Source organism: Lepidothrix coronata, unplaced genomic scaffold, assembly GCF_001604755.1.
Source record: "Lepidothrix coronata isolate B3197 unplaced genomic scaffold, Lepidothrix_coronata-1.0 Scaffold11, whole genome shotgun sequence".
Classification (NCBI taxonomy): domain Eukaryota; kingdom Metazoa; phylum Chordata; class Aves; order Passeriformes; family Pipridae; genus Lepidothrix; species Lepidothrix coronata.
The window spans coordinates 9,607,977-9,635,088 of record NW_016690191.1 but is presented as its reverse complement, the minus strand read 5'-3'; the positions used below and the strand labels follow the sequence as shown (position 1 = coordinate 9,635,088).

General features: G+C 44.2%; 1 protein-coding gene across 1 annotated transcript in view; it reads left to right on the top strand.

The window, feature by feature from the left end:
• Positions 1-19,267: 19,267 nt before the first annotated feature.
• The window catches only part of FAM214A (family with sequence similarity 214 member A), a 48,601-nt gene continuing 40,756 nt past the window's right edge, over positions 19,268-27,112 (top strand). The window contains exon 1 of the mRNA XM_017805038.1: positions 19,268-19,391. Within this exon, the coding sequence (XP_017660527.1) occupies positions 19,376-19,391 (16 nt within the window). The 5' untranslated portion in view covers positions 19,268-19,375. The remainder of the gene's footprint in view (positions 19,392-27,112) is intronic.

Sequence of the window (27,112 nt, the reverse complement as noted above, 5' to 3'; positions counted from 1 at the left end):
CATGGAGGGGTGGCTGTGCTGGGGCTGCCTGAAATCTGGGACAGCATCTGGATGAAACCTGAGAAATCTTCTTCCTTTTAGGGCACAGCTGGGGGAAGAGGGAGCTGTGCACTACCCAGCCCCTGTGCTGGGGCTGTGGGGCCATTTTTCTCCCTGGGTGACAATTGCTGCTTGGAGGGGGATGGCAGTATCACACCCACACATCTGGCAGCCAGCACAGTTATTTATGTACAGGAAAAAGCCCTTTGTTAAAAATGGTCTATTCATCAAGCAAAATAATTTCCTGCCCAAGGGAGGTGCCCAGAATTTGAGTTTCAGTTATGCTTTTGGTACTAATTATTGCTTAAGGTTAGAGATGATTGGGAGGGAAAATTAATCCTTGTTATCAGCTTCATTAGGAAGAAGTACGGCAATGCAAAGTATAGACACTTAATGTAAGTGAATCCACAGTGGCTGCTAATACATAAACCATCCAGAGCTCAGAACATCTCTGAAAATGGTTGGCAGTGGGAAGAGTACCAAGCAGTGCTGTAGCCACATGCCCACCCAGCCTGTGTGCTCTGCCCTGGGTACCCAGTTGTCACCTCTGTCGCACAAACACACTTCTGATCTGACTGAGAGTGGCCACACTTTTGTTTTGGTAGCCTCACAAGGAAAATACAACCCCAAACTTAGCAACTGTCTCCCCAAGACAACACTGCTCAGCCAAAGTCTATCTGCACAGGTAGGAAGGGCTGCTGTGGTGCAAACGACAGGGTTAACAAGTCCTTTCCCCAACAAGGGCGTGAAGATTTTGAAAGTGGAAGCAGGCTTTAAACTGGTCCTGGTGGCCAGACTACGTCACTTTGTGAATATGCTCAAAGCTTTTATACCCCTGGTGTCATCTGCAGGTTTGGGGTCCTGGCACTCTGGTTGTTGTCCCAAAGAACTGATGCTTAAGCTTTTCTCCCGCTGGACAAGCACAGTGGTTTGAATAGGATGCTTAGCACGTGGCAGGTACAAAGCCCTGTGTTTCTGTGTACTGTGACTCTCCCCTGTTGTGCTTGGCACAACAGGGTTGGGTGAAAGGTAACAAAGCATCTTACTATGAGCTTCTCTTGGTGAAGGATGCTTCCAAAATTTGCCCTCACAGTGAGGGCACTGTGAGGCAAAAGGAAGGTGTGTGGCCATGGCAGGAGGCTGTGTGAGGCCCCCGCTCTGCAGCAGTGAGAGAGTCCTGCGAGGGGCCACCAGCAGGCAGGGAGCAGTGGCCTCTCCCCTGACAATGTGTGCTGCCTGGGGTGACTTAGCCGTAGAAGCAACTGTGTTCATCACAAATATCCCTGGTGATGCGGGGACAAGGTGAGTGAATTACTCAAATTACTTGAATCTCCCCAGTGGTGCACGGAGATTCAATCTCGGCGTGGCATTAAATCAAGTCAGTGACATAGATCAAAGGATACTGCTTTAATCACCTCGTTAGGCCACAGACATCATTAGTTACTCATTATGATGTGTTGATGCCGGCATTCTCTGTAACACAGTTATGTACACTCGCTATCAGACATTTTTCTCATCAAACGGGATGTCAATACTTTAACATCTTAATGAGTTACAGTCAATATCCATTGCAATAAAGCTCGTGTTTTCTCATGATTTCATCTACCCTTAGGGTTTTGATTAAAATGGCTGCTTTTTCCAGGTAATTGATTGAGGAATTAGGGAAATTCCATGTAGGAACAAGCACATGCTGCTATGCAGACTCTGAAAACCTTCGGTTGTCTCCAAGTGCTTTAGAGATTACAAGGGAGTTTGCAATTTTAATATGGATTTTAGATACTGTTGCTTAATTCTTCTTTCCCAATCACTTGTAAAACAGATTTAGTATCAAATAAAGTAATTAAAATACCTAAAAGTGTATTGGAAAAATGTTACAAGCAAATCATTGGTTTGCAAAGGTCTAAGAATGAGAACAAGTGCTGCTGTCAGGTGAGCACCAGTTTGGATGAACATGCACAATAGGAAGGTTTTCTGATTTACTGTGTTGGCAAAACATTAAATCATTTGCAGGAACACAAAAGCAGGCAGAACAGGCTGCAGTGTTATTTCAGGCTCAGGTTTAGCAAGGGTAAATTTGCAGAAGTTCACAGTTTTTGAAGGTGAAGTATCAACTATTTAGGCAAAGAAGTGGTTTTTTTTGCCAAGTGAACTGTGAAGGAGTTTGCCAGTGTACTGGGAGAGAGAAGTCTTGAAGGTTCCCCAGCTTGCTGACCATATCCTAATTTCATCTGAGAAAAATATTTGTAGATCACCAAGGAAACAAATTAAATATGAAAAGGAGGTTGATGTAGTAGCAGCCAGCCAGCAGAACTGACTTGGTGCCCCATGGCTGTCTCCTTCCCAGATGACACGACTGGACACCACACAGGGCTGTGCCCACAAGTGGTTTTCATGTCATGCTGCTGCTGAGGTTGGTTCTCCCTGCTGGTCCCTCGGGCAAGGGCAGAGCTCTGCCTGCAGCCCACAGCCATCCTGCTCACTGCAACCCTCCCACTCTCACCCATCTGGAGAAACCCTGGCTCCATGTAGGTATATTACTAAAAATACAAATAACTTCAGTAATTTCCCTTTTAAACAAACCTCTGTGAAATTTGACACTTCTCATAATGACAGATCTAGGGCTGCAGTTTGGGACTGTAAAGCCACATTCAAACTGCTTTATTTTAAAACCCTCTCTTATACAGGAAAAGACAGCAGAGGTTTCCTGGATCTAATTTAAATCATGGATTGGATTTTTTTTTTTTTTTTTGCTGTTTATGGTAGTGAAAGACTATGTGGTTGCTGGATTTGTAGGAATAAGAGAGAAAATCTGTCATATTCTTAGCAATCACTGAAAATAGAAAATGAGCTGTTGTGATTCGCATTGGAAAACACCAACCATTTCCACTGCTGAGCTCAGCAGCCTGGAAAGGGCCAACTCCCAGTGGAACCTGGCAGTGCTGGGAGTGGGCAAGCACCCTGGGGCACACACAGATGCTCTGCTGGTGAGGGCTTGAGGTGGTTGGGAGCAGCTCTTGGCAGATGTGTCTGTGCTGCTCTGCCCAGCACACTCCTGAGCTGTGGGGCCCAGGCACTCCTGTTAAGGGGTGGATATAGAAAGTAAAAGTAAATAGATTTTTGCAGAAAAGCATGGCCCCCAAATAATGCACATGGGGGTTAGTGTCTCAGTGAAAAGTGTAGAGAATCATCACTCCAAACTTGTGGTTCATCCTCTGGTCATTACACCCTGGGATATTCTTCAGGACCTCTGTTAACAGTCAGGCTCGGTTTGCCTGACGTATAAGTGGTTTCTGGTGATCTGTTCTCATGTCCTTAGAGGATTACATGCTGTGGCAAGGCCGTGTGCAGTTACCAGCATGATTCACTTTGCCAGTTACCCAGCTTGTCTGGATCACTGGAGTCCCAGAGTGAGTAAATGAGACAAGAAATCTGTTTAGAAAATATTCTGAATGAAAGTCCAAAGGGAAAATGTGGCTGAAAGTGTTCCTTTACACAAGAAAGAAAAGCCATGATCTTTCCTTTCTGTGCAGTCCTCACCCCTGTGCTTTGTGAAGCTGCAAGGAAACTTTGCATGTTCATTTTGCATAGGAACGTGCAGATGAGGAGCTGCAGGTAATGACAAAGACAGAAGCAGGAAAGGCAGCAAGGGGAAGGCACAAATATTTAGAGGAGAAATGAGACACTGGAGCCTAATTCATGGAGTTAGGCAGAATGACTGCAGAATGAGTTGGGTCTCTGTGCATGTGGAGGAGCTCCCATGCCAAGCTGTGGATCAGGCCCTTGGCAATTGGAAAAGGTATACAAGTGCCAGGCTCCTCTGTCTGCCTCTTGCAGCCAGGCTGGAGATGACTAAATTTAAAGCAATTTCTCAGTGAAGGTGATAAGCATGCTGGGGTGCTGGGAACTGTGTGGGAGCCAGGCCCCCACTTGGAAGGCAGCTACATGTTTGATTCTCAGCCTTACTTCCCAGTTCAATGCCTACTTCTTCCAGGAAGGCAAGGGGCTGCATGGAGGAGATGGCTCTGCCAAGCCAGGAGTGCAGCTAGGGCAGCCATCCCTCTGGGAACAGCTCAAATAGGTGGTGATTCACAAGTGGAAGACGCAAGGGATGGGCTGTAATCACAGCCACGGCTCTGCCAGCAAGTTCAGAAAAGGGGGTGGATGTGCACCAGACATTTTAGCAGCTTCTCTTGCAGAGTACAGCTGGTATGGTCCAAACTGCTCTGATTCAGTCATGGAACATTTTGCTATGAGTGTACATCCCTAATGATGACCATATATTCTATTTAAAGGGTTTTTAAAGACTGTAAAGTACAAACCTGGATGAAGAGCAATCCCATGAGGTGCTGGGCTGACCCCAGCCTCTTGTCTGTTCCCAGACCTGTCCTGCTCCACTGAAGTCCTTTTTGGATGCTCACAGGAACAGCTTGCCTTCAGATTTATGAGTGCCTGCTCCCAGTTTTGTCAGAAGTCTCACTGGCTAGAAGCAGACAAATTAATACTGTAAATTTCTCTTGAGATGATGCTTTAAGTTGTCATGTTTGTGAAAATCAGAAAAATGTCATGAAAAAATCAGAAAAGCTTCAGAACCAGAAGGCACATAAGACATGCCAAATTCTATCAACTGAAATTCTCTCTCACTGAAAATCAATGCAGTGAGCTTTTAAAGTTTATTTAATGATATTAACATCTGGGATTAATAATAGTTTTCTCAAGTTGGTGGAGGTTTCCATTCACCTCTGGTGGGAGAAATTAGTGGCCAGTGCAAGGCTGACTGTGACACATGAGGCTTTCAACTAACTTTAGTGGGCTTTGCATCAGCTGGGTGTTGGCAGCTTTTTCAGCACCACTCGCTTCTAAAGGAGGCTTACCTAGAGCAATTAGCTCACAAGGAGTATCATTCACATCTAACAGAAATTATATGTTCCTTATCTCTTTAATTAGAGTATATATAATGTTAGTAATGATGTATTATCTATATATTCATTTAATAGGATTGTTTTGATGTCAGGCTTGCTTATGTAGGGTCATCAGTATGAGGATATGCATTAAAAAGAGATTTAAAATCCCTGAAGAGTTATACAGCCCTGCTTTTTTCAAAGCACTTGACCTTAAAAGTGCTTTAGGTTGCTCCTTTCTTGTGTTTACTTATTTCTTACATTGCGCCTCACTTGGCAAACACTAAATTGCAGGAAGTGGTGTGCAATAAGGGAGAGAAACAAGGTCACTTTATTTGGCTGTTAGTGTGGTCATTGGCACGATGAAGAAGAGAATGACAGCATCTGAAATGCTGGAGGGGACCTTCAGCCTTCATCTGAGGATGAGCTCCCTCAGTTCAGGAACATGTGCCTAGGTGTTCCTCAGCTGGGATCACTTCAGCATTTGATCTGTTTTTCTCAAGCTCAGTATTCATGTGGAGCCTGGGGTTGCTCATATGTTGTTTGCTGTACCCTCACCACATCTTGTGAGGCAAATGCTCTCTGGTCCAGGCCAGCACCACCGAGGGAGTGCAGATCCTTCAGGAGGTGCATCCCTGGCAGGTGGTACTTTGGGGCTGGGACAGCCACATCTGTGCCAGCAGAGTAAAACCCCAGCTTGGGCAGAGGTTTTGAGGCATTTCTAGAACAAGAGCAATGTTAAGCTGGAGGCTGATGCTGGCTGCCTCCAGAAAGTCTGTCTGAAAAGCCATCCTTTCTGGCTCTCCAGAAAATGTTCCCAGTCTGAGCGTGCAGGAAGGGTGTGCAAAGTGTTCCCTTGCTGCCTGTGCTGACACTGCTGGGCACTCCAGAGTGGGCTGCAGCCTGCCATGCCCTGAGAGGGGGCCTGAGCACATGTGTTCACAACCGCAATAATGTGGTGAGTTCAAGGGCACATCCGGAGGAGGATCTGACATCCAGTGTCTAATGAGAACCTTCTGGGCACTGGCTGAGCTGCAGGGGTGGTGACACTGGTGGTTGCCATGTCCCCCAGTGCGGGAGCCTTGGGACTCCACTCACGTTCAGAGTGACCTAAATGGATCAGCAGTTATGTCCTTCCCACACAAGTGTAGCTGCTCCTGAGTCTCTTCTGCTCTTCATAGCCTGGTGCAGTAACAAAAAACCGGGGCTGATTCCAGTCTTCATTAATACACAGCTGTAAACTCTGCATCTCCACAATCTCACCAGGCTGCCTGCAAATAGCCATTAGATCCTTTGGAAAGTCAGAACAGATAGAATATACATGGTATTTGGATGTAGATTTACTGCCAGGTTTTAAGGATTTCAGCCCAGAAGCGCTGTGTGGTGGGGTACACAGTGGGTTTGTCGCTCCTCAAGGATCTGCCACAAGCCCTCCAGCTGAGTAGCAGCCTTAAGGAGAACTGTAGATCTTGTTTTTACCTTCAACAGCCAAACTGGAGGAGGAAAGGCACATCTGTCTGATCAGAGGCAAGCTAGGCAAACCTGGGAAAACCAGGATTGGAGAGAGACACCAAAGAGTAGGTTTGAGACACAGTGGCCTCCTCTAAGCTGCTGTGGGAACTCAGGGAAGGTCTGTGGTTACATCTGAACAGAGCTGACCTGTGCTTAGCATCCTGCTGCACGGGGTTTTAACCATGGACAGAAACCTGAATCATCAAAAATGTTCACAGACCAGAAATACTACTGTGTACTGAAGTGTTGAAGAATTTCATATCTGTGAGCTTAATCAAATCAGTGCAGCCTGGCGTTGTGGACACCAAACTGTCCCAGGGTAAACTGCATTTCTCCACGGCAGCCCACAGACAGGCAGCAATGTCAGAGATCGGTGCTGCAGTAACCCTGCAGACCAGGTTTCCTCTTGGGAAGTCACATCCCAGGACTCATTCAGGCCTAGGCAACAACACACCATAGGTGGGACTTGAAGGGAAAACTAGGAGATTAAAAAAAAGCTCTTGTTGCAGAGTGAGTGATGGGGAACCCGTGTTGTTTTCCCAGCTGCACTCTGAATTGGCAGCGTGGCTGTAGCATCTTTCTTAGGCACTATTCCAGCAAAACACTTGAGTACGTGCTTAATTAAATCATGTGAGAAGTTTAAAGGGCTTGAAAGCATGCAGCTAAATGCTTTGCTGGGGACTTAATATTAATGCCTCAGTTTCCCTTCTCCAACATAGAAAAGAAATATTTACTTCCCATACAGAGTGCTGACAAGCTTAATTCAATCTTACTTGTAAAGTGCCTTGAGGGCCTTAGGGAAAAGGTGTTATAAAAATCAGAATATTATTCTACAATCCCTAGCAAGACAGCACTTAGCTTTATATATTGTCCTGCTGGTGATGCATCTCCCTCTGGCTGACAGCAGGAGCAATTAATGTATATAAACCAAAAGAGGCTGTTTAGGAGGCTTGTGGTCCATGTAATCTGCTAACACCTGATGACAATTCCAAACCTGAAAAGGTGGAAAAGTCAGAGGTTTTAAGGCATTTTAGTGCAAAAATGTGTGTGTGACTTCAGAGCAATAACAGGAAAAGGGTTGTTTCTCCAGTAATGTATTTTTTATTCCTCATTCTTTTTTATGGCCTTTACTGATCGCTTTTCAGTTTTTCTGGTCTTTTGTAAATTAGCAAACTGTACTCTGACACTGCTCTCTCATTTCAGATTTTCTTCATTGGATTGGGAAGAATCTGGATCTGACTTCAGAGGCAGCCAGAGTTAGCTGAAGACAAGGGAACTGCTGCCAAGGAGAGGCCATCAAGCGAAGCCAGAATGGGAGAGGTTAGGGTAGGGTGGATTTTTTTTTTAAACCCTCTAATTGTTATTCTGCATTTAAACATGTTGAAAGTACTGTTCGGGACAGCGTATTGCAGGCAACACACATTTTCCTTAAGGTTCAGTGATATCACTATAGCTAACCACCAGTATTTCATATATTTTTAATCTCTGCATTGAAATTTCATGCATTGAAATACAAGTATACTGCACTGTCTGCAAAAACAGACACTCGCAAACTCTCCCCCCCCCCATAAAACCAAATGACTGAAAACATAAAGTTCTTCACAGGTAGTTGCTGTGAATCCTTGTTTCCTGCCTATATTTCTGAATGTTATATTCTGACTAAACTTAATGGATTTTTCCTGTTTTTGTCTTTTTTCAATGACAAATGATACTTAAACTACCACAAAGGAGACATTGAGAATCATAGATCCTCCTTTGGCATTTTTTATGTTTACTGCGTGTTTAATTCATTGTAAAATTCTTACAATGTAAATGAGTTTAAGAAATTTCTAGAGTACATGACAAGGCAATAATACGAAGTCATGAATGAGTGATTTTTTTTAATTTTATTTTTTAAGTATGACCATTGGCAACTTTCTCTGTTTGTGTATGTGTTTCTGCTCTGTCTTTCCAGGATATAACCTCTTTATGGAAATACTATTTCCTCTTCTATGCCTTCTGCAAGTGGCTCACAATGGAGTCTCATTACTCAACAGAAACTCTATGTGCCATGAAAAATAAATAATTAAACTCAAGCTATTTCACTAGGTAAATACTGCCTTTCTCACCCCTGTACATAAAGCAGCCAGTGTTCCACACCTGGCACTGATCTCTTCTGGGAGTTCAGCCTCCTCAAAGTCCCCTGGCATGAAACCTTAACGTGCTGACACACTGTGTGTCACTCCTGGGACTGTCCTGGGGCAAAGGGCAGGGAGTCAGTTGGGATGTGGGTGCCCACCACCTGCTCTGACTGCTGGGCTGGAGACAAAGGTGGGGGAAGTTTACAACAAAACTACATGTTTGTACATGTAAATGTCCTCAGGGACCCTCCTAGAGCTGTAGCTTCTCTATGTGCTAGGCAGGTGTTCACTCATGTTTTCCCTCCAGCTCAACAAAGATTGGCTTTAGGATAGCTGGCATGGTACATGGCCTGGGAGTTTCACACAAATACTCTAGAAGGATGAAATGCTGTTAAGCTTCCACTGAAAGAGAGAAGAAATGCATTCCTGCCTACCTGGGATTCTCCATCTCCACAGTTCTGAGGTCAATGCTGGCAGTGCTGCACTGGCAATTCCTAGCAACGTGGGTAAGAACAGAATTTGGGGGGGCCAGTGAGGACCCACCACTGTCTGATCAGAACTGATCACTCCTGCTTTTGTATTTAGATTCAGCAGCTTCTTCTCATCTGTAACTTAGTGTGTTTTCCCCTTGTTTTCTTCACCTCTGGTTTGCTCATTTTTCTCCTTCTAACTATACTACTGAAAATATATCTACCCTAACCATGAAGAAGTGTGAGGGAATCTTTGGGTTTTTTCTTCAACATATGCTGTAGCTTCTGCACATGACGTGGTAGCTCAAGTGCTGTATTTTATAAATAAATTTTGAGTTACTGCTTTGCTAGATAACACGTATGTAAAGAACTGATTAGCACCCAAGTATTTTGGTGTTTGAGTAACGATGCAAATCAGGCCAACACCTTGATTTGGATATAACTTCTAGATCACTCCATCAGCAGTTTCAAATGAAAGCTGATGGAGGGGCAGGGTATATGTCAATTAGGTTGTGGGGCTCTGACTTGTGTAACAAGTGCAGGCTTAATCTCTGCTAATGCCTGACAAGTGTTGTCGAGACTGTTATACAACCACCTGGAACTGCTGCCAGGTAAGGCTTTTGGGTGCCTATTGTGTAGCTGGAGGAGTCTGTTATCAGAAGGGGAAGTTCCCCAGCACAAAGTAGAAGCAGCGCTCCCGGTCAGCACTCAGATTCGGCAGAGGCAGGTGGCAGCCAGTGGGTGTGTGGCACAGTGTGAGTGGTGCTGGTGTGGGTTCACAGGTGCCTTGGCAGCACCCTCTGTGCCTGAGCTGACACAGTGCCTGTGCCAGCCCAGCTCCCTTCTGCCCTGCATGACTGGATGTGCTTTGGCAATGGACACCTGTCACCAGGGCAAGTTGCCATTGCTACAGGGACCTGTGTTCCAGATTTTTAAACATAAGGGGGGTGAATCCAGAAGGCTGATAACAAAGCAGTGATGAAGATTCAGTGCTACACTGACCAGAGCCATGGAGGACACAGAGAAAAGCAACTTCATGTGGTTTATGGCAGGAAGGTACCTGCTGTAAGTTAGAGCAGCCCTAAAGATGTTGTGGTCTGTAGCAGTGTCCTAAGGCAGACCAGAGCCCAGGAGCTCTCTGAATGGATCCTCTTCCCAGAATCCCCGCTCAGTCTCTTTCACAAACAACATATCTATGTATTTAAAGCGGGATATGTTTGCAAGTCTTATGATGTTTCTTTCATTTGCCGAGGAAAATTATGAAGTGTTAATGTGCAGAGTGCTTGACTTGGTGAAACAAAGCTGAAGAATGACTTTAAATGGACCACGTATTCCTCACTGGAGCTTTATTGCTAATTGCTGATGGCAGTTTGCTACTGGCTCTAGACAGCGAAATAAGCAGTCTCAGTGACACCAAAGAAACAAGGAAAAAACCCTCCCCTTCCTTAAAACTGGATCAAGGAAATGGACCCTTAGCATGATGGGTTGTGACTAGGGCCCTGTTTTTGAAACATGATCCATGTGTGCAAATCCCACACAGATCAGATGTCAAAACTGCAGTGTTCCTTGACATTTCAGTTGAGAAGAAGGACAAATGTGTTCTGTACTCATATTTTCTTTTTTTTTTTTTTAGCAGAAACAATTAAATTAACTTTGAAACAAGGCTTTGATTGCTATCTCTCTGACATCAGCTTTACATTGATGTAATTCTATAGACTGGTGGGATCACTGCTGATTTGCACTGGTGTAAGCAGAACAATTGGGCTCTGTGTTTTCCAGGCAGTGAAGCTGCTTATGTTTTGTGTAAAGAAAGAAACTCAGTTAAACAACTTTAAGGGAAATAAATTAACCAAGAGATTTAGAAGAAGCCAAAAGCAATATAAGCACAGATACAGCTACAATATTCTAACTGTATTGCTACTTTGAAAAAAATACCTAGCCTAATTAAGAGAAGAGTGCCTCTGCCATAAATACGTACACTGATCTCTCTAATTTTCAAGTTTTATTTAACATGCAAAGGTGAGCAATTTAATAACTTTCTGTGATTTTGTTTATTTTTTAGCATACATACAGTACTTTATTGTCTTTGAGATCCTTGAATGAATGTAAGCTTCCCTTTCTACTCAGTTAATGTTATACAACACGAGAATAAATCAACTGTAACGATTAAAATTATAATTGATCTAGAGTGAAAGTAGCAAAGAAAGTACTATCCAACACAGCCTGAGTTGAAAACGTAGCTCCTTCTGTAGGAAGGGGAGTTGACCTTTGTGTATGGGCCAAGGATTTCACCATTGATGACATTTGGCAGGCATGGAGATAGACATATTTTATTTATTTATTTATTTATTTATTTATTACACAGTGAAGTACAATCAGTCCTTTCAATATTCAGCTTTAATGCTAATTTACTTTTGCTGTAATTGTTATCATGCTCTCACTTTCAGAGGATGTCAAACTCCTGAAAAGAGCAATTGTTTTGATTCAGGTACAGTAAAGCTTACAAACACAATGCTTAGGGTAAGAGATATAGGCTTGGCCTGCATCAAGTGAATTTTGGTGTATGAAGAGAGTGGAGCTGGGCCCAGGATGGATATAATCAACCTTGCCAACAAGTGAGGTGAGCCACAGCATTATTCACTGTAGTCATCTGATTACAGGACAGCAGCTAATGAGTATTAGGGAATACTTTTTATCTAAAAGAAAAGAAGAAAAATAACCCCACAAAAATTTGGAACCAGCTAAACCTGAATATGGGTAAATTTCATATTTTTGTATTGAAGAAAATCAGTCCTGAGGACTATGTGCAGCCCATTCCATTTAGTCTTTACTATTAACAGGTAGTATATGCCACTAAATGGCCATGAATATATTAGAAAGACTATGGCTAATAACTATGCAATTAAAATTTTTAGAACAAGGCCACAGCAGTTTTGCAATAGCTCTGGCATTCACCTATTAAACCCCAACTCACTGACTACTTTAGTAAATGATACACAACTTCTCTTGTAAACCTGGTATGGGGTTACATTAAATATTGGCCTGTATTTAACAACGTGCTACTTTCCTGCCCTACTCTCATAAGTCTAGTAGGAGTTGTGGCCTTAATTCAGCTTGGGTGGAGTTGTAGGCTGGACTTGTTGTTCCAGCAAGGTAATTGCTTCTCTACATAAATGAATTATCCTTTTCATTTATAGGGCCCATGGAAAGTTGTGTGCAATTTCAATGCACTCCTCAGTGTAGCTGTAGCAATTCTTTACTACGTTGTGAACATGCTCACTGTGTTGGTTTTGTCCCAGGTGCAGCAGCTGTGCTTGCAGGGTAAGCTGTACTACAAGCTGGCCCTTTGCAGGGATGCTGGCTCTGCTCACCGCTGGTCTCTTCCACAAAATGGGTACTAACGTGATGGAAGATAAGCATTCCTGAAAATGGAAAGTCCAAAGGCCTTCCTGACAGGCTGAATGGGATTGGAAGTCTGCAGAGAGCCATGTGGAAAAACCTGGCAAACTGTGGTTGTGGTACAAGCTCCAGATGAGCAGCCAGTAGCAGTGGAGGCGCTTGAGGGCAAAGGCTGTGGAGGTGAGTCCTGCTGTAGATGATGAGGGAGCTGCCCAAGCAGGAGAGGCTGGCTGGGATGTGCCACCAACTTGTTGATACAGTGCTAAACCACAACCCAGCTGCTGCAGCAGGACAGGGAAAGTAAACAGGGCTGGCGGAGGCATCAGAAGTTGAACTTTGTGAACTCCTACTAGATGGAGTTACACCAGCAATTAATTTGGTGCAATTACTGGCACAGAACTGCATTGGAAATTATTGCAAGATAGATCAAGTCATTAGCAATAGGAAAACAGCATTGCAAAACTCCAAACACCTCCTTTCAAGTGTTATGCACTCACTTTCCACTGAAATTAATGGAAATGACACAAATGGGGTGCCCGAATTCCTGATGAATCGCTGCATTGAGTAATTAGCTTCTGGATGTAGCTGCTCAAAAGTAAAGAGTGATGATCTAGACTGGAAACAGTTCTCATACTTCTATTTTCCCAAAACCTTCTGCTGTTGGCGTCATCTTGCTGTTTCTCTTGGCAAACATACATCTCCAGCTTCTGGTCAGGGGACGTCAGGGCTTGCTGTTGCTAGAAAAACTTCAATTTCAGTATGGAAACCTATATATTTTCTGATTAATGTTTTCATCGAGCTTAGTCCTGGGTAAACATTGTGTAACATTAGCATTCATCAGTGAACTTACACAATCCCCCTGAAAAAACATCCCCCAAAAAATCCCCCAAACCTGCTTTCAGTCTAGAATGAATATTGCAGCCACAGAAAAGATCTTCTATGTAAAGGAGAACAGTTTCCCTCTCTTTCAGAAATTAACGATCTATTCACAAGTCAATCACTTACTTTTCAGTGCATTATTGCCTGATTAGTCAAGTGCTGATGCAATTAAACTTAATGATCTTACTAAGTCTGCTTAGATTGACATTTTAAAAGGATGGGTAGTGAGTATTTTTGTAAAGCAGAACTTTTCTTTGTTTTTATCATCATACTTCTATATTTCCACTGCCACCAGTCACCACTTCAGATGAGATTACATTATTCTCCTTGGGAGCTGGTATCAAACTGCACACCACAGATCAGCTACTTAGGAAGCATGCAAAGTTTATAAAATATCAGTTTAGGAGTTGCTCCAAATAGAGAAGAGATTAAGCAAGTTACTTTTCCCAAGGTGAATTATAGACATGCAGGAAGGGTATAATTTCTGTTGGCAAGAAGGCCTCACTTCTAGACCTTAGCGTCTGGAAGAGCTGCAGGAGAGATTCCATCCTGAGAGGTGTTAAGCTCCTGTTGCTGCTGCCAGAAGAGTAAAGAAGGCACAAGGTGTCCCATGTGACATGGGAAACTTGAGGAGCAGCACAGGACATGGACCGGGCTGCTTCCAACTAAAGGAATCTTCTGTATGTAAACAAGGTTTAGTAGCAAAGTGTTGAGTCCAGGAAATTATTTCTGGTGAGGAGGATAAGCTTTCCTTTTGAGAGAAGTGCAATTACTTCTCTATTGTTCTCCTAGTTCCTTCCCAACTTAACTTGGCTGTGTCTCCAGTGAGAAAGTACTACTTGGAAAATAAAGGACTTTGAGAGAACACAGAGAGGAAAAAAAAACCAACAAGATGTCCTTTGACTAATTTCAAAAAGTGAATTTAGGCAGCAAGAACATGATAATAGCTATATTACTTTGAAAGGGACAGTTAGTAGTGAAATTAAGCAATGGAGGATTTTGGTGGGAACTGTATGGAAAGAAAAACCTCTGTAAGTTAGAAAACAAGAGTCTAACACTAGAGCCTCTGTTGGTTTACACCTTCCATGTTTGTTTACTGTCTTCAAAACGTTTAGCACTATGTCCAAAATTTGTGTATTTCTTAGAAAGAAAACTAAAATGTTGCTGTTCCTACTCTGTCACAGGTTCTGATTTTCCAGTGATGGGACAGGCTTCCTGTAGAAGTAACTCCATTGACTTAATTGACCCATTTGCACCAGAGACAGCTGATGTAGCAAGATGAGAATTAAGCCTACAGGCCAAAATTTAATGCCACTGGTATATCTCTGCATGACATAATGAGGCATATTACCTGAAAATACTAAGGATGGGAAATGCAGTTTCACCATCTTTTAAGTATTTTTAAATCTTACGGCATTGATGCTATTCAAATACTTAAATCAAGCTGTTTACAGGTATCTTGAGAAAGAATTATGACGAAATCTCTTCCATTCAACTAGATCCACTTATCTATATATATTGCTGAATTAAAAACCAAACTCAGAATGCCTATAACGCCTAAAACTAAACTTTTTAGAACATATTGATGTTTTAATTACATTTGATTTTAAATTCTCTCAGTTTCTGTAACAGCTTGTAGGAATTTATTAGTTCTTGTGGACTAATAAATTCCTATAAGCACATGACTCATTTCTTTCCAAAGTGGTTACTGCTGGTGACAATTAAATGATAGTTGATTCTTCATAGGTGGGTTTTTTTAGCACACTTCAAATTTGTTCCACTGCATACTGTACCTTCCAGTCTATTTCTGATTGTCTTCATTCTTTTGCAATAATATTCTCCCAAGTGCAGTGGCTTTATATCACAGAGGTGGCAGCCATGTCAAAAGCAGTTGTGCCATATCACTTAACAGGCAGTAATTGTCTCCAGGAATCACAGGAATCTTGATCTGCTGCATCAGACATTATTTCTTTGACAGCTAAAGCTGAAAAGGCACTTGGGATGTAACCTAAAATAGACTCTGTTCCAGGTTGCAGGGGCTGTGCCAAAAGTGTAAACTGCTGAAGAAAACACAACCATACATTTATTTTGATTTTTTTTAACTTCATTTCTATATGAACAAGGTTTATATGACTACACTGTGCCATGCTGCCCCAAGTGAGGATTTTTAAAAATCCAGTGGCCAGTTTCAGACAAGCACGTTTCAGACATGGTCACTGTTCAGAAGAGAAATAAGGATCTGACACATTTCAGGAAAAGGATGTAGGGTGGCCCTGTTAAAGTTTCCACCGAAAAAGAGGCTGCCACCAAAACTCATGTGCTGTATGTGCAAGAGCCACTTTGTCTGCTTGGATGCTGCAGGCTAAGCTCTCACCTGTCTAGACACAGAAGTTAATCAACCATGGGACAGAAACTGATAAGAAACCTGTTTTTGTCTCTGCTTGTGCTCCCAGAAGTGTGTGTTGGTCTAGACTTGGCAGTGGGAGGGCAGTTAAAGTTCTGTTTGTGTTTCTAAGCTAATCCTGCTTTTGTGTGCTGTGTGATGCAGCTATGTGCTTTTCAGATGGTTTAAGTTGATATTAAACTTCCGAGGTCAAAAATGCATTTCAGTAGTGTCATTGTTCTAATAAGATTTCCAAGTATGTGTAAGCGAATTCTCATGGCTGAAGCCACTTATCCCATATTTTCTCTCTGTATTCATGCAGTGCTCACCATTTTTTTGGTGACTAGTAGTTCAAGGCCATTTTAAGCTATTTTACTCAAACTAAGTCCACAAATTTGTTTGGGATGCTTATCTTTATTTTGCATTTATTATTGTACATGAAATGCTGTATAATTAGATATTTTTGGTAATTTTAAATTTTATATTCTGCTTTTTTTCAGATCAGTTATATGCCTATGTGATCAAAAGAGAAACAGTCCTTCTTCATCTGAAGCGAAGCAGAACCTGAAGGACACATCTCAGACATACCCATGGATCTCTGGTTCCAGGAATGTTCCAACTCAAGGGGGGAAGCTGAACCTGAAATCTCCTACATGGTCAGTGGAGTAGGACTGCATGCCAGGCCTGGCTTTCTCTTTTATATCCCTTAGAACTTTTTAAATGATAACTGGTTTTCAGGCTGGCATCTAATTTCCTAATGGCTTAAACTCCTAAAAACTATGAGGTAATGGGAAGCTAGTTGGCTCATTAATTAAGAAAACACTTTGGAAAAAGCACTTTGAGAGAGCATGTTCTTGGAAGCTCGGTCTATTTGTGTCTGGTGAGCTGTTTTTTAAAAAGTGCTAAAGTGAGATTAAAACTTTTAGAACTATTAAAAAATACTACGTGAAGCATAACAGCTAAATACCTACAATTGTAAGCTAAACGGTAGAAAGGCAGATTTGGTTTTGGCTGTAAAACCAATATTAGAACAAGTACAAACTAATTTGCAGTGTCTTACACCAACAATTAGTGTCCTAAAGGATGTGACTTTTCATTAGGATGACTAGAAGGATCTGACAGGTGGCTGAATCATGCCCACTGTAGTTATGCTGAACTCCGTATACATGAACCCACAGTATTTATTGCTCAGTCAAATTCTTCCTTTTATAATTCTGGATTGCCACATTTGCAATTACATTGCATCCGGCAGAGAGCTCTGAGATCTGTAATTACCAAACACGTTTACAGCAGTCACACAGCAAGAGAAGTGACACTCATGTACTTATGGGTGTAAAATCAAAGCACCGCGTGTGATACCCTCCTACCTGCCTATGACTGAACTGAGAGGTGTTTACTGCACAGTTTATTCTGTGAAGCACCCTCCCAGTGTAATGATATGCAACTGATAAATGAGACGGGGAAAGAGGTGCAGTTCATACAAGCCGAAAAGCGTAGAATTGAGTTGTTGTGGAATTTTACAATCTTTGCAATAGCTTTCAGTGGCTGCTCAGCTAGCTGTGAGAAAGAGTGGCTACACAGAGCCTATATGTATCCACACCTGCAGGGATCCTGGCACACAGGGGAGGATGGGGAGTTGATTAGTCCATGCACAGGGGGCAGAAGATACATGTATTTATAAATTACCCTGTTGTAGGGAGTGAGTGCCTCCCATAGGGCTCAAGGTTATAAGATGGCGATGTTTGTAAACAACAGTCACAGTGGAGGGAATTGCCAGCGTAACGACCGGAGGTGTGGCAGTGTCTGTGTCCCGACTAGGGGACCACATTAAAGCACGAGACGCCTTGATCACCTGTCTTTCTGACCGAGTCCGAATTCAACTAACAGAGCTGGCCGTGCCACCGTCTCCAGGCGAGCCGTGAACACTCCAGCTCTTTGGCAGTACAACTTCCCGTCTCAGGCAGTTCCTTCTGCTGTCTAGAGGCCACTTTAGCCGGCCTACATGTGGGCCCTTGCTGAAATAGGGATCCCCATCAGCACGGCAGCTTGCTCGTGGTGCATCAGGAGTGCTCCTGCTGCGGTGGAGGGGCGCGGGGCACCGACGGTGGGAGAGATCCGCACCCAGCAGCCCCGGCCCTGCCCTGCTTTGCCAGGCAGCCGCGCAGGCCTGACGTTTCGGTGAAACCTGAATTTCTGCCGGATTAAGGCGGTTGTGTAACTGCAGCCCGGCTGACTCCATTGTTCCTCCGCACAGTTTAGTTATCAGTGTGAAGTGAGCGCCGAGCACGGCGCTGCCGGGCAGGGCGGGCAGGGGCTGCCCCGGGGCCAGGGACGCTCACAGCCCTTCTCCCCGGTCCGCCAGCGGCTGTGAGCGGGCGGGGCATCGGCCTCCCGTGCGGATCGGGCACTTCACACCTGCAATCGCCGATATACGCGCGCATATAAACCCCTGCGGCCATGGGCGCGGGCTCCCGCGGGCACACGGAGGGCCAGCGTGGCAGGACACACAGTGTAGCTGTGCGGGGCGGAGAGCAGGAGCCGGGCAGCGGCTGACGGCGGTGCCGGAGAGGTGCGGGTGAGGAGCTGGGTGAGTGAGGGGCGCTCCCCTCCACGGGGCGAGACTGCCAAAGCACTTGGCGGGGGGGTCGCGTTAGGGGGGACGGGAGGAGGCTGCTTGGGTGAACCGACAGACCCAGCACCGCTTTCTGAGCGCAGGGCACGGGGCGCTCCCGGGCCGGGCCGAGCCGCGGCGGGGCCGCACTCCGTTGCCGTGACAACGGCGCTGCCCGGCGGGCGCGGGGCATTGGCCGCCGTGGGCACGTGTGGCGGGCGGGGGCCGGGCGGGCCCGCCCCGGGGCGGGATGAGCGCGGCGCGGGGCGGGCGCGCAGCGGGGTCTGTGTTACCCCCTTTCGGCGGCCGGGCCGGGCGGGTGGCCCTGGCCGAGCAGCCCAGCTCAGCCCAGCCGTGCCTTGCCCGCCGCCGGGCTGTGATGTGTGTGCCCCGCGCGGTGGGAGGCGGAGAGTGCCTGGCGGAAAGGAGGGGAGTTAGTCAGCGAGAAGGAGGAGGAGGAGGAGGCGGAGGCGGAGGCGGAGGCAGGGCCGGAGGCAGAGCCATGGAGAGCGGCTCTGGGCGGGCGGGGCGGGCTGTCTGACCGGGGCGCAGCGCGGGGGCACGGCCCGGCAGCCCGGGCGGCAGCGGCGGGGCCGGGGATGGAAGAACCGCGCCGCCCCCCGCCGCCAGCCCACGGCCCGTGACGGGGCGGGGGCCGCGGCCCCGACGGGGCGGGCGGGGGGCCGCTCGCTGCCTTCCTCGGGGCGGGCGGGGAGGGAGGGGACTCCGGCAGGGGCTGCCGTCGCCCGGGGCCGCGGTGACTCAGAGCCGGCGCGGCCGGGGGTGAGCCGAGGTCTGTTGTGGGATTTTTTTCCCCGGCAGGTTATAAATAGCCCCGCGCGGCGCCGTGTCACGGAAGGACACCCTGGCCGGGCGCGGGCAGAGGCCGCCGGCGCGCAGCCTCCCCCGGCCGGGCGGGCCCAGCTGCCGTGGCGGGGCCGCCTCCCGCCCGCTGTCCCCCCTCCCGCAGCACAGTTCGCACCGCCGGCCCGGGCAGCCACAGCCCGGCCCCGCGGGGACACAGCACCCCGGCCCTGCCAGACCTCGCCGAGGCAGCAGGGAAGATGAAGCCGGAACGAGGTAAACGGCTTATCAGTATATTTCTTTTTTTTGTTTGTTTGTTTTTTGTCTCAAGGATTAGAAGTAGCCCGGTGTTTTGTTTCGGTGTTATCGCTCTGTTTCCTTATCCCCCTGCCCTGTCGTTTTGAGGGCTGGGAAAGAATCCAGGTACTCGGGCTCAACTCGGGAAATGCCAGTGGGAGTGGGATGCGGAAGGTGCCCCTCGAAGGGGGTTACAGCCCCATGTCCTGCCTGCCCTTCGGTTTTCCATTGTCTTGGCTGGTTGGAAGGGAGACAAGAGCCGTAGCGAACTGCTTTAGCTGTGGGAATGCTGCAGTTTGTGTGTCAGACACAGCCGGCTCGTTAGCACAGACCCGCAGTGCTGAGCCGAGAGTCGGTCAAAGGCAAATCGGGCATCGGGAGACAATGCCAGCAGATCTACAGAAATGTCCAAATATAGCCGAAAAACACCCTGAAAATAACCATAACTTATATCTATCTTGTTTTATAAACTGACAGTGCTTTCCCCCCCCCTCCCCAGTTTTAATGGAGATATATCATAACAGGCATGGTGAAATATAAATTTTTCACGATCATTTGGTTACATCACATCTGGATTACTGACATCTGGTTTTACAGAAAAATAAAGTCGACAGTCTGCGTATATGTTTATAATACTTGAGCTCTTTTGCCGTATAGCAACAGCTGCTGATGCCCCTAGAGTTGGAAATATGTCATGACTTCTATTTTGATCCACAGGAACAGTGATTATTGATTCCTCTTAGTTAGAGCAAGACTATTTTTTTAAGCAAATCTTATGAGTGCTCATCGTACTGTTAATTAAAAACAATGATCCGTCTTTCTGAAAGTTTTGATGATTCTATTGTTTACCTAGTTGCTTTCAGTTTAAAAACACATTCTATTTGTGTTAGAATCACTTTGGTGTTTTGAGAAACACTTTAATATAGCTCAGATATCCATGTATGAAATACTAACACTTACATGACATACACATGTTAATTAGGTTTGTTAATGACATGTTTGCTAATAGCGACACCACATAAATGACCACGCTTAGGTGAATTTCTTGTCAGTATATGCTGCAAGGATTATATGGTGTGATGATAGCACAGATAGTACAGAAATGATCATAAATTATTGGAATTTAAGTACTAAGGATTTGAAATGGGCTTTCCTCATTGCTTTCCTTCTTGTTTCTCAACTGCTTAAACCTTCACACGATCGATTGCAGCAAGGATGGTTGTTTTTAGAACCTCTTTAGATTTTAATACTAGACCCTAAAATTTAAAAACTGTTTACTGTCAAGGCTAAATTAAATTTCAAAATAGACAGGTAAAAACCCAAGTTCAATATTTACAGCTTTAAAACTATCTGCTCTAGCATTCAGAACATCTGTATGACCTTTGTCTATTACTTTCTTTAATTTTTAGGCTGAAGTTAGAACATTGAGGACATTTTTAGTTGGTGGATGATAAGTGATCAGATGCCTTTTTTTAACCAGTCTGGTGTAGAGGGAACCAACAGAAAGGTTGCCGGGGTATTTTTTTTGTGGTTTCCCCTCCTCCCCCCCAGCTGGCAGTTAATAAATTGTGATTCTTATCCATTCAAAAATGTTTACCACGAACTAGGTAAAATCCTTCGGAAGTAATGTCTTGAAATCCTTTTAAGATAATTACCAAAAATCTTGAAATAAACCATGGGTTTTGCTAAACATTGAAGGGTATCTCCAGCCATTTCAGTAGATCCCTTTAGCTTAACTGTGGGCTAATGTAATAGAGCAATACCATGCACAAAGGGGGTTGTGAAAGTGCTGCCTAAATGCCACATGCGGCCCACAGAGGCTCTTAGGAGGCACGAATCATGGAAATGTTTACATGTGCTGATTTCTGCATAGCAGCTGTACCACAGGATACAAGCAGTCAAGTGTGCAGTCACCTGCTTCCAATCGTCGCAAATTAACAGCAAAGGACAGAGGAGAAGCAGAGCACTCAGTTTGTCACTTCTCTACAGATCCTCAAAATCCCCAGAAGAGTGTAAATTCACAGACCAAGTGAAGCATAAAGAAACAGACTTAAAAAGACTTGTGATGTTTTGGGGTTTGTCATTCTTATAAATAATTATGTCAGAATCAGTTTGGAGCAGAGGGATGCAACTTGTGTTGTTAGAATTAAGCTCAGCACTACACTTTAGGTTGTAATGCCCAGGCATGTTGGGAGAGGTATGGTTTAGCCTTTGTCATACTACCAATAAGATTCTTGTTATCCCCAGCAAAGATGGGTGGTTCAAGAGAAGAAAGAGGAGATCTAAATATGCAACCACTTTTTATCAGTGGGAAGTGTTATAGAATGTTTAAATTTAAGGAGGTGAAAGGGATGAGGAGAAATGAAGAAAACATGGGAATTTGGCCCTAAGGTACTTACCTGCCTTTGTAGTAAGGAAAGTTTGAAAATTGCAGATATAAACATGTAATATGTGAGAGCAGTACGGAGGAGATGCAACGTGGAGTTCTGCATAGCAAACCTGTGGAGCAGTTTTGCAGTTGAGGAAGAGCAGGAAGAGGGGTTTGAAAGTGCAGGTAAAAATGAGGACTTATTCCTTTGGCATTCAAAGGCACGGGGCATTCCCAGGATGTATCTCATGAGCATCACTCAGATCTTACCCATCAGGTGAGGTGTGAGTGTGGACAGACAGTCATGAGCACATTCTCATAACTACCTCTGTACTGTGTCTAGGAAGTGCAGTAACTAAAATGCTGATGGCAGCTGCTTGGCTTTACCTTTCCTGTGCTGCCATTCTCAAGGCAAAGTATTGAAGCATCTTAAAATACAGTGGTCACGTTGCTTCAGTTGAGGCTTCACTGGTGCCAGGGAGAAGAGTGATTTATCTCCCTTTCTTACATACAGTGTTTTTGGAGTGACATTTGAGTTTTGGGGTGTTTTTTTGTCTTTCTGCAGTAACAACATATCAGGTTACCTGGCTTTGATCCATGATATCACCACGATTTAGTTTCTGCAGTACAGCTGCCTAGTCAGCTGCTTCGCACTGCATATTTGGACTGCTGTTTCCTTTCTCAAGTACGGAGCTTTGCTCTTGCTTCTATTGAACTTCGTTCTGATGACTTCTGATCGCTTCACCAGTTTATTGAGTTTGGAAGACAGAACTAGACTTCGTAGCAGAGGGCTTGCAAACTCTTCCAGCTCGGCTTTGTTCATAAACTGTATAAACACACTGTTTCACCATCAGAGTTAATGAAAACATTGCATAATGTCAGGGTGATAGCTTGCTGCCAAACTCAGAAGGCTTGTTATGTACTCTCAGAGTACACTTGGTGCACAACTGGAAAAAATCTTGTGGTTTAAATGAATCTACAGTATAGTCATATTTTACTGTGGGAATGTTACAAGACATCAAAAGTCCTACTATAGTCTAAATAGCTCAAAGTTACTGCTCCTTTTTCCTCCCTCCCCCTCACTGCATGAATGATCAGTTGAGGAAGACAGGCTTGTTTGTCTCTAAATGCATTCTGGCTGGTTTTTATCACCTTATTCTAGTCTTTTCTTACATTTTTATTACCTTGCTTTGTTTATTCCTTATTGTGTGTCCTCTGTATGGAGACTATTTTGTTTTCACTCACAATTTAAGCAAAAAGCAGTTGTCTCTTACTTTTTGAAGCATTAATTCCCTCCTTGTGATTATCCTAATTTACAGAAATGGCCTTCTGTCTACAAGAGAGGAACAATCAGTCTGAAGATTGCTTCTTCTCCTCTCCTTCCTTCTTTGCAAGTCAAACTCCGATATGTGCCTCTGGGTCTGTTTGTAGTAACTGGGTTAAGGGACTTTCTTCCACGTTACTTGGTGATTTGGTGTGGAAAAAGCTAACTCTTGTTTCAGCAAAAGTCTATTTACTACCTCCTGTTGGAAACATAGCTGAGGGATTCCTGGATGTATCTGTGGGGTAAGGTGGAGGAAAGATTAATGGAGATGGACAGTTGATGGAATGCTTTTCTTCAGGTTCTTAGGAGGAGGGGTGAGGAAGCATGAGTTTGAGGGAAAATGAGTTGAACCAATGTGTTCAGTTGAGGAGTTGGTTGTTAAGTTAGGAGATCTGGATAAGGCCCTTGTTTCTAAAAGCAAGAGTTAGTTTTATGCTCTATATTAATTGTGGAAGATTTTGTGGAAAACTTTTTAGCAAAGATAATGTGCTACAGAGTATGCAGATTAGGAAGTGAAAATATATATTGAAAGAGAATGAATGTTATTTTAGTGTTCTGTATTGCACTGTGATACAGACACTTTAATTTTATAGTATCTTCTCAGTGAAATGTCACAAAGCACTTAAACTTTTCCATGGTGGAATGGTGTAGCCAGTAAACAAAGTAATAAACTGGAAATGAGCTGCTTCCTGCTTAGTGGAGTTGTCACTCCAAAAGTGTTTGGGCAATGCTTCGGGCTTGGTTGCCACAGGTAAGTGCAGGTTGGGTGCTAATGAGCTGGAGGTGACGCTGCTGCCTGGCCCGGGGGGAGCCGTGTGGGCAAACACGCTCTGCACGTGCGGGAAGGGGTGTGAGGGGAGGGAGGCTCCCTCTGACAGGCAGGAAGGGCTGGGGGGCTCTGCTTTTCCTATGTGGATTACTTGTGGATTACTTTCAAATAAACCCATCTTATTCTCCGAAAGAAAGAAAAGCTGAAACTATTTAGGATGAAAAAACCCAACCAGCCCAACCAAACGGACAGGTGGTCAGGATATTGCGCTCAGATTCCATTTATAAGGTGTGAAGCCATCGAGCTCTAATCTTTGGGGAGAGCAGATTTGCCCTGATAACATATAATATATAGATGCAGTGTATGAGTGAACAGGAACATAAGCCTTTTTTTTTTCATTGAGGGTGGAGTCTTGATGCTTTCAGTACAACTCTGTCCTTGCACCCAAGAAACGACAATATCAACTCTTTTATTAAACTTCTACCTCAAAAATTTCACTCAGAAGAATTCTTAGCTTTTAGGTGCTTAACTTTTTAAAAAAGTTAGGCACCCCCCTAAAAAAAAAAAAAATCAAAGTATATTAATTTGTAGAATGGAAAATTCCAAGTTTTAGTTTGAAACCCCTGCTTATGTTAGTTTTCCGACCTGTTCTGCAACTTGTGCCTCACTATTGACAGTAAGGCAAGACCTCCTGTTGTAGAAGTATTTCTTGGGTTGGAAGGGTGCTTTCATCGCTGTTCAACAGTGAGAGTTCTTCATGGCATACCTGTTTTTCAGAGAGGACCACACTGGTAACAACTTGGCCGTTTTTGTTTGCCTGGTGTTGTCCATACTTGCCTTCAGAGGGGCTCTTGTTGCTACAACAGACGCTACTGGAGTGGCATTTAGGTGGATATTTTGGGGCTTGTGGGTATGCCAAGCCCATAGGCCTGGGCTGTATAAACTGACCCTTCTGACCATATTCTTTACTTGCTGAAGTGAGAAACTTTGGCGTGCCAGCTCAGATCCCTGGACCGAAGTGTATTAGATTGGACTTTATTGTTAAGGGCAGTGCTGAAACTATTATTGGATCTGAGGTCTGCCAGCTCCTAAATGTTTTTAAAAATAAGCTAACATTTATAAATACAGATTCTCGTGAGAGACAAGAGTTTGTTGCCAAATGAAATCCTGCTTATTAAAATTAGAAATCTCCTGTGAAAACAGAGTAACTGATGAGAACAAACCAGCTATATGACATTTGTTAAAAGAACTTGCTCTATCTGCCTCCCTGTTTACAATATGTTTCCTTGTTATTTTGACAAACTTCTACTAATAGCAGCTGTTTACAGGCGGTGAAATAGCCATAGCCCTTTATCTTCTCAGCAACAAGTTGAGGATAACAGTCCAACAGTTACTGTATTCTTTTAGTCAGTAAGGTCTTGCAGTTTAACTGTAAATATGGCTGTAATTGGTATCTCCATTCTGACATGATACTTGATAAACCAAGTTTTTTAGATTTTTCACTGTCCCACATCATTGTCTTTCAAGGAGATAGTAAATTGTTCAGTCTTTGCAGGTCATTTATATTTAATGTTTAGGCAGAAGCCAGTTTTTAAGTTAAAATTGTTTTAGAAGTGCATGTACAATTGCATGGTTACCTTTGTACTACCTAGTACTGAAACTCTGTGTATAAGTAGGCAATTAAGGATGAATGCAAATACAGAAGAGTACCTCTTGGACCTGCATAGGTAGTTAGACTTTGGAAGACTTCACTTGCATTACATATTCCTTTTTCTGACTATAGCTACAGGCACGTGGCCAAAGCCATGTGAGCTATTCTTGCTCTCCATGCATAACTGTACTGGGATTGGAGGAGAGATTTTTTTTGTAAAGGCTACTTGTAAACAGTATAGTTGAGTTGTAAATCATGAAAATTCCCCAGCTTTTCTTAACAATTCAGAATTCTTCTGACCAAATCAAATCTAACTCACTTGTATTAATACATTTTTTCCTTGTTAAATGGGCCTAACTGGTTCTTTTGGCTAGTGATTTTTAATGCTAGCTTTGGGACCAGAGCTATTTAAAGTTGCTATCTGGGATACTATTACTACATTACCTTAACTCAAAATGCAGAGACGTAATAGGATAGTATGAGGATGTTCTTGGGGATAATTTGGAGGGGAGAGCTGAGTGTGAATCAATGGAGGCAGCTGAACACACCGGGAAGGAAGCACTCCATGACATGAAATACTAAGGATACTTTCATGTCTGTGCTGATTGTAAGAATCCTTGTAATGAATAAAGGTAAACAAAGTAGTCTTACTGAGAAATCTTCTGAACAACTTTGTTTAAGAGCACTAAGGAGAGTTTTTCTCCCCTCGTATACATTTGTTTTGATTTGACTACTTTTCTTTTTGTGGGCAGGCATGCAATCTCTCTCTGTCCAGGTATGTAGGACCCAGTAACTGTGGGGCACTTAGACTTCCCTCTTAGCAATGATCAATGCATTTCCCGAAACTGTTGCTTCTCCTAGGGAAAAAAAACAAGTTGATTTTTCTTCGGAGGTATAAAAAAAGAGAATGTGTCTGAAATAAGGACTCTCTGGTTGCCTATGAACCATGTCATCTGTTTTACATTACACGAGTTAGTGATTTTTTTTTCCCATTAAGATCCCTGGGAACCAGGTTGGTAAGTAAGTCCATTTTGGATTGTGAACTACTTTAGTCAGTCCATAAGCAGGTGACTGCTTGTGCTGGTTTAACCTCTTAATGGTGCTTGCTATATATGCAGGGATTCCTTTTGCCCACTGATGAGCCTTCAGGATTTCTAGGGCATATTTCACACTTCTCTGTGCTGCAACAAATTAAGCTTCTTTCTCAGGGTGCTGTGCTAGTATCGTCTTGTTGTTGGGTGTAATGGGAGAGGGAAGGGCAGAAAGAGAGAATTTTGGTAGAGTTGAAGATGGCAAGTATTATCCCATGTCCTCAGTACAGTCAGTACCTCAGTGGGAGGTGGTAGGGTGGTAGCTGGTTTCTTCTGAGGGACAAGGGAAGGAGAAGAAGAGGTGCAGGAAGAGCTGCTGTGGTCAGCACGCTCTTTTTTCAGAGCGATGGGAAGCCCTTCTCCCCTGCCAGGTATTGTTCTCCTTGATTCCCTGCCAGGGCAGCAGCCCAGCATACAAGTGAAACAAACCATGGCTCAAACTCACCCGTCCAGGCGGGGCAGCAAGTTTGATAGAAGGCTTTGTTTGCAGACTTAGG